Raw genomic sequence first — 15,790 nt, forward strand, 5'->3', positions numbered from 1 at the left:
TTTTAAAAAATTTTTCTTTGATGATAGCATTAATGCTTGGAAGAAAATTACAGTCCCATACGGTTGGTTCTGTTTGTACTTTTTTACTTCTGCTTTGTGTTGCAAGAAGCAATTCTTTTTGTAATAGAAAATGCATGCTCGTTTATTGTTATTTTAATTTGGAGTATAATTCCACTTATATTTTATATGCTGAAGGATCCTAAGAATAGTTGAGACGGTGGACTGTATTGGGTGAATACCAGATTCTTGTTACAAATTTGTTTCTAGAGAGAGTCGTGAAGAATCTGTTTGACAATATTATGGTACTTGCAGTGCTTTTTTGTTTATCTTCTTGGGAGCATGTCCAAGGCCATTCTGCCTTATTTCAAATTCTTTATTGTAGCAAGAATAGAGATTACAAGGCTCTAGTTGCATGAACTAGTAAAATCATTTGGATGTCTGTTGTGGCATGGCACTATTTTCCCAATTTAATGTTATTTTTATTTTTTACTATAGATAATCAACCAAAAGGAGCTTTGAAGAAACTGATTCATGCTGCTAAGGTTTGCATTACTATATAAATATAAAGATAGAGAAAAGAAATAGAATTTGGATTAAAGCCATATGTCCTGGGGCGCCTGGGTGGCGCAGTCGGTTAAGCGTCCGACTTCAGCCAGGTCACGATCTTGCGGTCCTTGAGTTCGAGCCCCGCGTCAGGCCCTGGGCTGATGGCTCGGAGCCTGGAGCCTGTTTCCGATTCTGTGTCTCCCTCTCTCTCTGCCCCTCCCCCGTTCATGCTCTGTCTCTCTCTGTCCCAAAAATAAATAAAAAACGTTGGAAAAAAAAAAAAAAAGCCATATGTCCTTAGTAACTATTTTAAAAAGTCTGTTTTATAGTTACCATAGAAGTGATTCCAGATTTTCCAAAGTGAGCAGAATTTTCTTTATCAGTTGCTTTTTTCTTTTTATAATAATTTAGAAATTCATATTGTTATTTTTAGAATTTATCATAATAAAAAATTTTAAGGTCTGCACAAATTTTTTAAGATAAGGAATAAATAAAAAATGTTTAGCATATTTTTTTTCATATTTCTGTCTGAACATTCTTCTTTCTCTGGTCTTAGTATTTTCCTATTCCTGTTGCCCCATATCCGAATTTGAGAAGTAAATGCTTGGTCCATTTTCTTCTGGTTTATCCCTTTTCTTTTGCATCATAGTAGTGGTATCTTGATCTTTACTGATCTATGTGAAGTTGTGGTACTGTAGTTTGAAGGTTACTTTAATTAAAACTTACAGGTTGAAGGTAAATAGAATGAAAATAGCCACTTTTTAAGGTTAGGACACTGATCTTCTCTACCTCTCTTTTGACATTTACGACTACTAATCACTTTGTTAACTTTTCGAGATGGAAGCTGCATTGTTGGTTATTGCATTCTAGGTGATCATTTTATCAAAGTAATAGAACTTTAAAAGGTTGGAATGGTATATTGAGATTTTTTGTTTTTCCTTTTTTGGAATAACTGATTAATGTTGTTTTTTTCCTTTTCCCGTTCTCTAAAGTTAAATGCATCTTTAAAAACCTTAGAAGGAGAAAGAAACCAAATTTACATTCAATTATCTGAAGCAGATAAAACAAAGGAAGAGCTTACAGGTAGGATATCTGTATACTTTTAAAGTCTTTCTAAATAAAGGTACTTTTGCAGAAAGTTACTATTAATTGAATCAGTTATGCAAAGGTCCAATTTGATTGTTTTTTTGACTTTTATTTCTAATTTGTGAAAAATTAGTACTAAGTTTTTTGTTGTTGGTAAAGTCCTATCAGTTTCTTCCATATCATATGAAATAAAAATAATGAAATTATTTATTTTTTAAAGTTAATTTATGTATTTTGAGAGAGAGAGGGAGAGAATCCGAAGTAAGCTCCACAGTGTCAGTGTAGAGCCCAACTCATGGCTCGACCCCACAAACCTGATCATGACCTGAGCCAAAACCAAAAGTCAGACGCTCAACTGACTGGGCCATCTAGGCACCCCTCTCCAATCTTAACTAATGAAATTATTTTAAAAAACATGTAAAACTCTACTTACCTTTGAATTTCAGTGTTGTATGTGTAACATGGTTTTAGATATTAAAAAGTAGTAAATTAAAACTATTAACTTTTATAAGATCATCCCTATGATCCAGTTTTACCACATGATATTCAACAGTAATGTCTGTTACGTGACAGTTCTTGGCAATGGCTTAAAGCGTAGGTTGACAGATTTCTTCTGATGTAGATTTAAAAATTTCTGTGGAGGGGCGCCTGGGTGGCGCAGTTGGTTAAGCGTCCGACTTCAGCCAGGTCACGATCTCGCGGTCCGTGAGTTCGAGCCCCGCGTCGGGCTCTGGGCTGATGGCTCAGAGCCTGGAGCCTGTTTCAGATTCTGTGTCTCCCTCTCTCTCTGCCCCTCCCCCGTTCATGCTCTGTCTCTCTCTGTCCCAAAAATAAATAAACGTTGAAAAAAAATTAAAAAAAAAAAAAATTTCTGTGGAAAGACCAGGTATGACATTAAAATCATTTAATGGTAGCATATTTATTTTAAGCTATCCTTTTGATATATATATGTTTAATTAATAGATGAATAATTATATACCATTAGAATAAGTAGTATGCCATTACTAAAATTTTAATGTATGTTAGTATGATTTTGTGATTTTGAAACAGAGTAAGTTTTGTTCTGTATTAAGATTTGTGGTGGGGGTACCTGACTGGCTCAGTCAGTAAAGCATGCAACTCTTAACCTCAGGTTGAGTTCAAGCCCCACCTTGGGCATGGAGCCTACTTTAAAAAAAAAAAAAAAAAAAAAGATTTGTGGTGATGATTCATACACATGTTTTGGGAGATGGCATTTCAATTTTTGAGGAATTCAGAAGGTGAGGTTATGATGTTGGAAGAGAAATGAGGTTTTAAAAACAGTTGATGGGGGTACCTGGGTGGCTCATTCGGTTAAGCATCCAACTTTCACTTGGGTCATGATCTCGTGGTTCGTAGTTCAAGCCCCACATTGGGCTCTGTGCTGACAGTTCGGAGCCTGGAGCCTTCTTTGGATTCTGTGTCTCCCTCTTTTTCTCTGTCCCTCCCCTGCTCGCACTCTGTGTCTCTCTCCTTCAAAATAAATAAACATTAAAAAAAAAATTTAACAAAAATAAAAAATAAAAACAATTGATGTACTAATTATATAGCATTCATTGTTTAGAATTGTTATTTTTTGTTTTCCTAGATAGTTCTTTTAGGTGGGTTAGCAGTTAACAAGCTAAAACTGGTATATTTCTCCCCAATCTTTTTTTTTAAGTTTATTTATTTATTTTGAGGTGGGGGAGGGGCAGGGAGAGAGAGAGAATCCCAAGCACCGAGCCCAATGTCGGGCTCAAACCCATGAACCACCAAATCATGATCTGAGCCAAAGTCTGACATTTAACTGTCCGAGCCATCCAGGTGTCCCTCTCCAATCTTGATCTGGATTAAGCTAGCATGATTTTGTAGGATTTCTTATCAGAAGATCCAAATTTCTGGCCTGACCTGTTACATATATCCAAATTTTGCTTAAAAGGAGGGCTGGCTAGAAGTTAAGTTATTAACTAGTACACTTTTTATGAGATAAAAATAGGCGTTCATCATGTTTAAGTAGTTTCATAGGAAATGTTGAACTAAAATATTTCCCTTCAGATCTCTCATCTCCAAAACTTTCTTGAGAAATTTTACTATTTTTTGCTTTCCTAACTGAAAATTAAATGCTAGAAATAGAATATTGAAGGTTTTGGGAAATCTTGGAGTAAAAAAAAAAAAATTTATAACAGTTTATATAGTTCTTTAATTAAAATATTAAAAAGCATTTAGGTGAACAAAATCCCTTATAAACTTTCTGTTGTTGGAAAGAATTTATGAATAATTTATTATTTTTTGCTAATTTTTATCTTTATAAAATGTGAATGTGCATCTAGAAATATTTACTCCTTTAATTATGATTTTTAAACATTATCTATAGAATGTATTAAAAATCTCCAGACTGAACAAGCATCTCTGCAGTCAGAAAATACACAATTTGAAAACGAGAATCAAAAGCTTCAGCAGAAACTTAAAGTAATGACTGAACTGTATCAAGAAAATGAAATGACACTTCACAGGTAATAAAGATTTTGTTCATATCTCCGCTGTATGGCAAGTAAAATAGTTTAATGCATATTCAGCTTATGTGATACTCAGAGCGCTCAATTTATGATTGGGTAATATTTCATCAGTTCATTTTTAAGAAGGTTACTTGATCTTGAAATACTTTTTATTCTGAATCTGACCATTTTTTACTACCTTCCCTACTAGACCCTGATCTACACCATCATCAGTTAGTGCCTGGTTTATTGTCGTAGCCTCATAAATAGTCTCTTTCCACTTGACCTCCTGCATAGTTGTTTTCAGTGGCATGACCCTTCTGAAGCATAAAGTATGGGTGTTGTCACAGTCTTGTTTGCAAACTCCCAGGTGCCTTCATATCACAGTAAGAATTTAATCCAAAGCTTTTAGGTGGCCTACAAGACTCTGTAAGATCTGACCTTTGTCTACCTCTTTTTTTTTTTTTTTTTTTTTTTGCTGGTTATCTCTTTAATTTTAGCTTATTCATTTTAGTTTTCCTTCATTACCCTCCAGCCACACTGGTCTTGATGATCATTAGTATGCCAAGCACATCTATACCTCAGGGCCTTTTGTACTTGCTCCTTTTCTTGGACTGGCATTCCCCTGTATAAGGTTGAATCCTTCATTTCATTTGGATCTAGGTTCATATGTTGCTTCAGAGACTCCTTCCCTGGCTACCCTAACTAAGATAATACCTGCAATTCCCTTATCCCTTATCTTGCTTTATATTTCTTCATAGCCCTTAAAGTCCTCTGATGATTTATTGGCCTTCCCCCCCCCCCAACATTAAATGTCAACTCCGTAAGAGAATTACTTTATTCTCTTTTCTTCGGTATTTCCAGTGCCTAATATTATGTCTTGGCACATGGTAGTTATTCAATAAATGTTTGTTGAGTGTATGAATAGATATGTTTAGTACCTTTATGTATTGGATTGAGAGATTTCTGTGCATGTGTGTACTGATCTCTAAATGCATAGATGCACAAATGACTGTTAAGATATCTATCTGGAGACTCCAGATTTTCAAATACTACTATAGGACATATTTTTCATCATAAAAGGAAATAAAATGTTCCTTGATTTAATTAATATAATTTCAAGCCCCTTTAATGAAAGTTATTACAGTTGATCTTCATCATGTATAGATTCTGTATTTGCAAATTCGCCTACTTGTGTAAACTTTGTATTTAAAAAAAAATTTTTTTTTAACGTTTATTTATTTTTGAGACAGAGACAGAGCATGAACGGGGGAGGGTCAGAGAGAGGGAGACACAGAATCTGAAACAGGCTCCAGGCTCTGAGCTGTCAGCACAGAGCCCGACGCGGGACTCGAACTCACGGACCGCAAGATCATGACCTGAGCCGAAGTCGGCCACTTAACCGACTGAGCCACCCAGGCGCCCCTGTATTTTTTTTTTTTTTTTTTTTTTTGAGAGAGCGAAAGCGTGCTTGTGTGTGTATCCATATGGCGGTTAGGCAGAGCGAGAGGGAAAGACTCTTAAGCAGGCTCCATGACCAGCGCAAAGCCTGAGTCACCACTCGATCTCTCGACCATGAGTGGAAATCACGAGTAGGACACTTAACTAAGCCACCCAGGTGCCCCATGAAAACTTATTTTTAATTTTTAAAAAAATTTATTATTGAGAGAGTGAGAGTGTGAGCAGAGGAGGGGCAGAGAGAGAGAGCGAGAGAGACACAGAATCCGAAGCAGACTCTAGGCTACAAGCAGACAACAAATAGCCTGACGCGGGGCTCAAACTCATGAGCCATGAGATCATGACCTGAACCAATGAAAACTTATTTTTATCCTAAAACCAGTACTCAGGAGCTTTAGTGGTCATTCTCAGACATGCACAGAATAGCAAGAAATTTGAATCTCCCAGTGTGTATGTTCCCAGTCTTCCTTCTTATTTCAGCTCTCATTTTGTAAACAAGTGTCCTTTTCTGCACTATATGTAATGCCACATTTTTGTGCTTTTTGTTTGTGATTTATCTATTTTATTTTATTATTTTATTTATTATTATTATTTTTTTGATTTAGCTGTTTTAAAATGATCCCCAGGTATCATGCTAAAATGCTGTTTAGTGTTCCTAAGTGCAAGAAGACTGTGGTGTGTCTTATAGAGACAGCACCTGTGTCAGAGAAGCTATGTTCAGCCTGAGTTATAATGATATTGGCTGTGAGTTCGTTAGTAATGAACCAACAATATATGTTAAATAAGGTATCTTTAAACTGAAAAACAGAACACAGGGTTACATGTTGGTGGGTTGATGAAAATGCTGTGAACAGAGCACCCAGAAACCTAACTCTGTTTCCTTTAAGAGCAATGGTTCAGCATTTACTAATTTAGGATTTGGGATGACTTTATAGAACATAAGTAGTGGGAATGAGATTCTGTTTTATATATTTGGAAACTGGTAGAAAATACCAACATTCCATTGCCATCAGGATGATGGGGGATTTGTTAAGCTCTGTCATTGCCAGCCTGTATACTTAATTATTCTTTGGAATCCATTAAAAATCAAAAACTTGCTGTTCATCATGGACTTCTGGGCCAGTTGGGACTGCCCAGGATATGAAAGAAAAATAAACTTGACTAAATGGAAGAGCTATAGAGTGGATGACTCATGGCTTCTTTCAGTAAACTTAGGCGTGCACCCTTTTTAGGTTAGGATGAAAGATATTATAAGTAAAATTTGGATACAAATGGGATTATTTTGAGGTGAAAGGAATACTTCTGAGTATATCTTTTGAACAAAATAAAAATACATGGTTGATGATAGAATTCTGATGAGGAATATTTAAAATTTCAAAAAAAAAGGTGTTCTCTGTAGATATTCAAGAGCAAGGATGGGACACTGAATAGAATCCTGTCCCTGTATGTGTATCAATTCATTAATGTGAAATATCTTCAATTTCCCAAAATACTGTGTATTCCATTCTTACATTTAAATTAAAACATTCATCATTCAAATATTGGAGAGAAGTGAAATAGTATAGCATACAAGTTGATATGTTGCTTTAGATATGTGAAGTAAGATGTGATTATTTTTTGATCATATCATCAGGCTTCTTTTATAATGCCATTTTCATTATTAATGAATCTATCCAAATTCAAGGGGAGGTTCATAGACTTTACCTCTCTACAGCAGACAATTCTGGCCATTTTTTTAATCTAGGGTTTGTAAAAACACACTTCCTTCCATGTCCAAGCCCATCATACTTTGATGCTTTTTCTGAGGAGATGACTTATTTTCTTCTAACCCTATGAAACGATTGACCTAGGGAGTAATTTCTTAGCAATTGGTAATGTAGTTTATGGAATATAAAACATTTACTGCTACCGTGTAGGATTTCTTCAATAGTTTGTCATGTTCTTCCCCAAAGTTCGTGAAGAAGGGGAGACATTCACATTTAGGACTCCATATGTGTTTTCCTGTGGTGTTCAGTATTTCTTGAGGGACCTGTGTTACTGATGATACCATGTGAAACACAGGGGTAATAGAGTATAATGGAGTCACTACTTGCTAACTCTATGCCTAGGTTCACTTATTTAGTTTTTCTGTGTTTCCTTTCCCTTCTTATAGAGCTGTTGTGATAATTACATAGGGTAGTAATACGTGTAAAAGTCTAAGAACAATTTCTGGCACATGCTAATGGCTCAGTAAGTTAGCTGTTTTTATTAAAAGAACTAAAAGTAGTAGATAGGACTACTTTTATTTACTTTGGGTTCATTATAATTTTTTTTAAATGCGTGTAAACTGTCTTAGAAGCTTAATCACCGTGTTAACAACTTAACAACCAATTTAAAAATTATTGAAATTCAGTTTATTACTTGGTGACTTCTTGTCTAATAAATGTCACGCTGCTTTATATAAGAAGGCTTGATAAATAATATATAGTCATGATAGTTTTTACTAATATTTACTTTTGATCTTATTTTCATGATAAAAGTCTTATAGAAAACTCTTGAATCTTTTGTGTTAATAGTACTATATTAGACAAGGTGGTTTATAATTTCAGTTTATAATATTAATTTCCACACCAGGAATATTTATGCAGCTACTTTTTTTTTCTTGCATGTGATGTTTTTAGTGGTCTTATGCAAATTGTTTTATGAGAAGCACCAGTTGTGATATTATTAAAAAGATATAATTGATTATCTTATGACATACAGTAAAAAACAAAACAAAACACTTTTTTGTTTCAAGGAAATTAACAGTAGAGGAAAATTACCGATTAGAGAAAGAGGAGAAACTTTCCAAAGCAGATGAAAAGATCAGTCATGCCGCTGAAGAGCTGGAGACCTATAGGTATTGAATATTTTTTACTCTTTTCTTTTTCAGGTGGGGAGGGTATCCAAAAACCTAATACTAGAAAAAATAATAAGGCAGCTCCCCCAAATAAACCCAAGATATTTGTCATTATTTTTCATTTGTATATCTTGCTTTATTATGCAATTATACAGAAAATATAAAAGGAGAAATGTTTCCCTTTCAGTGTACATGATTTTAAATCTCTCGCATTAAAATAGGGAAATCCTATTTTATGTTAATATCAAGAAATTTATGAATATCCATTAATTTCAAGGTCTTTCCTCTTTGGTTCTATAATGGGGAAGAAAATATACAATATTAATGAATTTGAGAAGTATGCCTCAAAGAGAAGAGTGAGCCACTTCTGAAGTATTGATAAGTCTAGTTTTTCCCTTGTTCATTTGTCATTAGTTCCGTGGAAATCATAGAAAACCTAGAGAAAATAAGGGGCAAGTTTTAGCAGTATCCCAAATAGTTGTGATATTTAATTTTACATTAGGAAGAGTAAACTTGGATTTTGTCCAAAAGAAGGAATTATCTTATTAGTTGTATAAAGGTAGTAAGTAACATTTTATTTCACAGAGACTTTTAATTTCCTAGAGTTCTGTTAAGATTACAGACATCTGAATAATTCTTCCAAGTGCATGCTTCTTAGTAATAAAAACAAACCAATATACCATATAAATCTTGGCATAACCTTTGGTTTTAGGTAAACCCAAGTAGTAGTACTCTTAAAGCATAGTTAATATTAAAATTATATTAGGAAAAAATATACTACTTTAGAACGTCTTAAAGGTGATTAGTGTGGAGTTCTGGAGTTATTTTTACATTAAACACTCTAGGTGTTTTAATTAATATTTTCAGTAGACATAGTGTTCTGTCATTTCTTAGTACATGTTAATAGTAGAATGATTATTCCTTGTAGAAAACGAGCCAAAGATCTTGAAGAAGAATTGGAGAGAACCATTCATTCTTATCAAGGGCAGGTATATGTGTGTGTGTGTGTGTGTGTGTGTGTGTGTATTAAACAATTCTGATTTGTTCGAATTGGTATCTCTGTTTTGATGCAAGAGTATAGTTACTTGATAGTTGTACCACGTCTCTTGAGGTTTTGCATGTGGCTGTGGAACATTTATAGGGAGCCAAGTGTTCTGAAATAAAATACTTGTTTGTTTCTTTATTTACTTATTTATTATTTAAAAAAATTTACTTTGGGGGAGAGTACAAGCAGGGGAGGGGTAAAGAGAGGGGGACAGAGGATCTGAGGTGGGCTCTGCGCTCACAGGCCGATAGAAGCGAGCCCAATGTGGGGCTGAAACTTGCAAACTGTGAGATCATGACCTGAGCCAAAGTCGGATGCTCTACTGACCCAGCCTCAAAGGTGCCCCAAGAGTTTAAAATTGCCATGTTTTAAAATTGTTTCAAATTGGCATGTCTCCTGCTTCTTTGGGAATATGGATTAAGTAAATAAATAAACAAACATATATCAGCACTGGAGTCTCGTATTTACTTGGACTAATTATCTCTTAGTCAGCAACTCATTGTAGTTGATTTTTGCATAAAACAAAAATATACTAGACAAAAATTGTCTTTACATTCAGTTTTTGTTTTAAAAATGTGATAGAGTAGTCATGTGTATATGAAAATTTGCTTTAAAAATGTTACTGACTTTCAGAGATGCTTGAGTTATTATCGAGTTTATGAATTGTGTACTAAATCGTAGTGGTAGTGTGAGATTTTTTACCTAAGAAAATCAGTAGTATTTTAATGAATTTCTTTTTCAGATTATCTCCCATGAGAAAAAAGCACATGATAATTGGGTAAGTATTAAATTCTCTTTGTCAGATTGTTCTTTTTTCTAATTTAAATGAGCCGTTTAAAAGTTACACTTTCACACCAAAAATTAAGGTAGTGTTAAATAAATTTCTTTTAATTTTGCTGGTAGTGAAATTATATTTTTTATGAACTAAATACTTGGTTATAACAGTTATTCACAAAATCTGATTTTTCCTTCTCTGCTTTTACTTTGCAAGGAGCTTATACTCTTTTGGGGGAGGTGATGCAGTGTTGATGGATTGTTTTGAGAGCATTGGATTGCCACTAATTTACTTGTGGACAACTTACTTAAAATTACTGGGCCTGTTTACTCGTCTGTAAAACAACAGATTGAACTAAGTGATATCGAAAGCCTCTTCTAGTTGTAAAAGCTTTACAAGTCAGTTATCTGATTCTCAGTGTTGAATTACTTGATACACATCAAGAAAAAGATCATCATGAGAAGTGGCATGTCAGTGTTCCAGAAGAACTCTATGAAGAAATGTTAAGGATGTGGCTTTTGACTAATTGTGAGAATGATCCATCTAATTTGTAGAACTGTTGTTAATAGCTGGCCTTCAGAGGACTTGTCCCTAGGAGTCTTAAAGCAGAGACAGTTTGTGCAATGTGTGAACACATGGGGTCTGGAGTTACCCAGTTTTGGTTGTTATCCTGGTTCCAACACCTGTAACAACAATTGTTTCTTTACCTGTTTCTTTACCTATAAGGTAGACATATCAGTAGTACCTATTTTATAGAGTTATAGTGATGAATAAATAACTCATGTAAGCCTGTTAGGTGCCTGACAGTAGTAAGCACTCAGTGTATGTTAACTGTTACTAGACTCTTGTTACACTGAAGCTTGGGAGATATTTCTTAGTGGTGGATGTTTCTTGGAGTGGAGATTCTGGTATAGGTTGAGAAATTAGACGTGTTGAATGTCAAAGCTTTTCCCGTTTCTCAGATTTTGTGTTGAGGGCTCAAGTGGAAGATTTGTTAATGAAGATTTGTTAGACTGGGCTTGGAGATGAATTTAGTTTTTTTCATCATTCCGCACCACAGTCAGAATACTAAGATAAAGATTATTTTTTAATGACAGAAGAGACTCATAAATATGGAGAACAAACTGAGGGTTACTGGAGGGGTTGTGGGGGGGGGATGGGCTAAATGGATAAGGGGCACTAAGGAATCTACTCCTGAAATCATTGTTGCACTATATGCTAACTAATTTGGAAGTAAATTTAAAAAAATAAAAAATAAAATTAAAAAGAAAAAGATTATTTTTTCATGATGAGAGGAATTGATGTTTGCTAATCTCTTAATGCTCTAGGCACGGTACTTAAAGGCATTTTGTGTATATTACTCATTGAATTCACACAACAACTCTATAAAATAGATATAAGTTAAGTTTTACAGGTGGGAAATAGCCCAAAGTCACATGATCAAAGAATGAAGAATAGAGATTAAAATTCTGACTTTTTAGAGTCTAAAATCTGTGGCTTCTCTGTTATTATACATTGAATTTCTAGTTTAGTAAATGACAGACTTTATGTTAAAATATGCAAAAAATACCCTTAATGTCTAAAAATGAAGATTTTTTTAGATTTTATAAAAGTAATGTATACTCACTAAATAAAAAAAGTTCAGACTATTTACAAAGGATGTACCAAGAAGTAATCAGCAGTATCACTTTAATTTATTCTATATTTTAAGTATATTTGGACATAAGTCATGTATATGTTTAAAAAAATTAAATTATACTATATATTAGTGTTTTTATGTTCTTGCTTTCTTAATATATTATAGATATTTTTCTATGAATATTTTATAATTTATGTAAACCTTTCCCATTTGACATATGTTTAGTTTGTTAACACTTTTTTACTGTTATAAATAATTTTATAATTTTGGATGTTACTTTTTCCTTTGAGCATTTCTTTGCTCCCTCCTATTAGAGTTAATGTTTTCTTCCTTTGAACTCATATAATACTTTGTTTTTATGTGTCCTGTGACAAGTACAATAGTTGTCCTTACCACAGATTTAAGCTTCTTAAGATAGGGGCTTAACACCTGCACTTAATAGAATGCTTTTTTGCATATTGTAAGTAATATCTGAATACAAAGTGGTCATTCATTGAAATTATAGTTTTACCTAACCTTTGAAGTGTAAACTTTTTAAAAGCCTGTAATCATTTAGCATCTGTTTATTCTTATATATTTTTTGTAGATTTATCTTTAATATTGATAGCACTATAATCATACTAGGATTTACTTTTTTTGACTTAGTAACTTTGTATTGTTTTGTCTCCTATAATTAAGAGTAAATATGTAATACTATACTGTGTAGAAAACATTTAGAAGTAGTTTTGATTCTGTGTTGTTAAAACACATTGCTAAATGAATGAATTGATATTTTATTAACTAAGATTGTTATTGTGTAGTATTGTTTTTGTTAGTACAAAATTGATTATATCATTATATACTAGAAAATGGTTTACATTGGAATCTTTTTGATAATGAATGCTAAAATATGGTTAAGCTAGGGTTTTGTTTTGTTTGTGTGTGTGTATTTAACATTCTTTATTCTTTGGCCTGTTAAAGTCAATTCTAATGTGTAGTTCACAATTTTAAGTGAATACGTTTGATAGTACAGTTCTTTTAACCTGTAAAAAGTTATGGTTCTAGGTTGAGTTAATTTGCCTTTGTATAATAGATAAGTTTGCCCCAGTGCGTTGCGTTAGTTTGGACAGGTCTGATGCTCCATACGCTGCTGCTGTTTAACTAGAGAGTTCACAGAATGACTGGGAAACATATAGTATTCCATACAAGTTTAATCTTTGCCCACAAACTATTTAGGAATATTGTATGTTCTTGCTGTTTATTGTAAGTGTAAGTTTTTTTCCCATAGCATACATACTCTGATTTTCTAATTTTTTTTTTTTAAGTTTATTTACTTGTTTTTGAGAGTGCTTGTGCATGGGCGGGAGAGGGGCAGAGAGAGAGGGAGAGAGAATCCTGAGTAGGTGTTGCGATGTCAGCACAGAGCCTGATGCAGGGCTGCATCTCACACACTGTGAGATCATGACCAGAGCCGAAATCAAGAGTCAAATAGATGCTTAACCAACTGAGCCACCCAGGCACCCCGAATCTTTTATTAAATAAAAGTATCACTAGACCAATGTAAAAGCTTATGAGAATGGGAATATGATCTTAACAAACAGACTGCATGCTTTGGTTATATTCAGTGATTTAAAAAAGTGGCCTGTACAGGCATGTTGTGAAACTGTTTTAGATCTTTATGGTTTCACAGAATTATAGTGATTTCTCTCCAGAGTTGGTTATCTGCTTTTATAGCCAGAGTACCTGTGCATAATGATTCTGAGTCTCCATTCCCATCACCCTAAGCTCTGAGTCTCCATTCCCATCATCCTAAGCTTGGGTCCTTTACATTGCTTCTGTCATGTTATTTGGATATTGACAGCACCAAATAGTGCTAATTCTTGCCTTCACATCTGGATAACCGCATTTATTGGGAAGTACATGATCAAACTCCAGCCTTAGACTCATGTCTTTTGGTTATAGGAAACTCATTTCCTTTAAAAAAAATTCTGTAAGTTAAAAATTTTTTACACTGAGTTTACTGAAATGCATTCTAATGTATTGTGATATGTGTGAATGCTTATCTTCCATTTTACATTTGTATAAGTGTTATTTTAAAAACGCATTTAAAAAAATGAAAATGTATTGTTTTCTTTAAGTTGGCAGCTCGGACTGCTGAAAGAAATCTTAATGATTTAAGGAAAGAAAATGCTCACAGTAGACAAAAGTAAGTATCTTAGTGGGAACACTTTAAGCTTTATTTATTACTTTATTTTTAGTTGTATTTTGTTTATTATATAATATTTTTGTAGGGACAAACTTGCAGTGAATCCAGCATATCTAGTGGTGAAATATTTATTAGTTGTATTATAAGGTACTAGATTTTTTGTTTGAAACATTTGTTTTAGGTTACTTTAAGAGAAGTAAATTGTTTACATGTTCTTCTGTAAAAAGCATAACTTAAAACAATTTTTTTTATGTGTATTTATTTGAGAGAGAGAGAGTGCATGTGAGCAAGGGCAGGCAGAGAGAGAGAGAGAGAGAGAGAGAGAGAGAGAGAGAGAAAGAAAGAATCCCAAGCAGCAGTGCAGAGCCCAACACGGTGCTCGATCTCACCAACTATGAGATTGTGACCTCAGCTGAAATCAGGAGTTGGTGGCTTAGCCAGCTGAGCCACCCAGGCACCGCCCCGCCACCCCAGTTTGTTTGTTTTTTTTAAACTAGAGTAGGAAGAAGGCAGTTACAAGGGATGGAAAGAGAAAAGATAGATCTCTGATGTGGTAATTCTCAGAGTACTGGCATCTTTTAGTAGATATGGGTAGAATCCATTTTTATTATTTCTCTCATTCTCTTGTTTAATTGTATTGGGTGACATTGCCATGCAATAATAAAATGAAAAAATAAAAGCTTATAATGTATGATCGAAGGGAAGAATAAATGCTTTTCTAGGAGCAAACATCTCTTCCCAGGTGTTCTAATTTCTTGCCAGAATGTACCATTAACATTATTCCATGATAGTGTAATCTTTTTGCTTGTCTTTTCTACTTTGAAATTAAAACTGCATGATTAAATGTTCTATGTCAGATCTTATGATCAAGAACTAGAAATAAGATTCTTTTAAAATGTCACAATTTTAAGATAAAAGGTTTAGGAATAAAGTAGTAGGATGAGTTCACTGGATTCCTATTTTGTGTTGTGATTAGAATCATTTGGGTAACATTACAATGGAAAGCAGGTGTGATGCAGAGCTAGGAACCCTGTGTTTTAATCCTGTTACTTTAATTTTGAATAAATCATGTAAACTTTTAGCTCAGTTTCCTTAATTGTAAACTGATACATTAGAACTGGTTGACCTTGGAAAGCCCTGCTATTTCTAAAATTTGGATTCTGTGTAGTAGTATTCACTGAAGTCTAGTTTTGAACACAGAACAAAACAAAGTGATTTCAAACCTCAATAAAACGTCACTATCACTAGGCAGAAAGAACCCTGTTACCTGTTATGAAAAGGTGTTTTGGTCAGAATATTGATTTATTTGTTTATTTTGTTTTCTTAATTTTAATTACAGCGTAGTTAATACACAGTGTTATATTTCAGGTGTTTGATTTAGTGATTCAACAATTCCATTTATTACTGGTCAGAATAATTTTAAAAGATTTGTTTCTTCTGTGTAAATATTGAGATAGTGAAGAGATCCTTGTACTTGGAAGAGGCATTTTTCTTGAAATGTGGGTGCTTTTCTTAGATGAGTAACTTAGAGATGTTTGTTCTTTATTTGCAGATTAACTGAAACAGAGTTTAAATTTGAACTTTTAGAAAAAGATCCTTATGCACTTGATGTTCCAAATACAGCATTTGGCAGAGGTAGTCTTTTTTTTTTTTTAAACCCTCATTTAAAATACATATATATGTATA

General features: G+C 33.7%; 1 protein-coding gene across 15 annotated transcripts in view; it reads left to right on the forward strand.

The window, feature by feature from the left end:
- MIA2 (MIA SH3 domain ER export factor 2) overlaps positions 1 to 15,790 on the forward strand; it is a 111,967-nt gene that overhangs the window by 69,737 nt on the left and 26,440 nt on the right. For all 15 annotated transcript variants that reach the window (XM_040477001.1, XM_040477005.1, XM_040477002.1 and 12 more), the window contains 8 exons: positions 496 to 542; positions 1,539 to 1,629; positions 4,004 to 4,142; positions 8,359 to 8,460; positions 9,389 to 9,449; positions 10,248 to 10,283; positions 14,037 to 14,104; positions 15,657 to 15,739. In XM_040477001.1, the coding sequence (XP_040332935.1) occupies positions 496 to 542; positions 1,539 to 1,629; positions 4,004 to 4,142; positions 8,359 to 8,460; positions 9,389 to 9,449; positions 10,248 to 10,283; positions 14,037 to 14,104; positions 15,657 to 15,739 (627 nt within the window). The remainder of the gene's footprint in view (positions 1 to 495; positions 543 to 1,538; positions 1,630 to 4,003; positions 4,143 to 8,358; positions 8,461 to 9,388; positions 9,450 to 10,247; positions 10,284 to 14,036; positions 14,105 to 15,656; positions 15,740 to 15,790) is intronic.

Source organism: Herpailurus yagouaroundi, unplaced genomic scaffold (genome assembly GCF_014898765.1).
Source record: "Herpailurus yagouaroundi ecotype Mexico unplaced genomic scaffold, PumYag 141, whole genome shotgun sequence".
Classification (NCBI taxonomy): domain Eukaryota; kingdom Metazoa; phylum Chordata; class Mammalia; order Carnivora; family Felidae; genus Herpailurus; species Herpailurus yagouaroundi.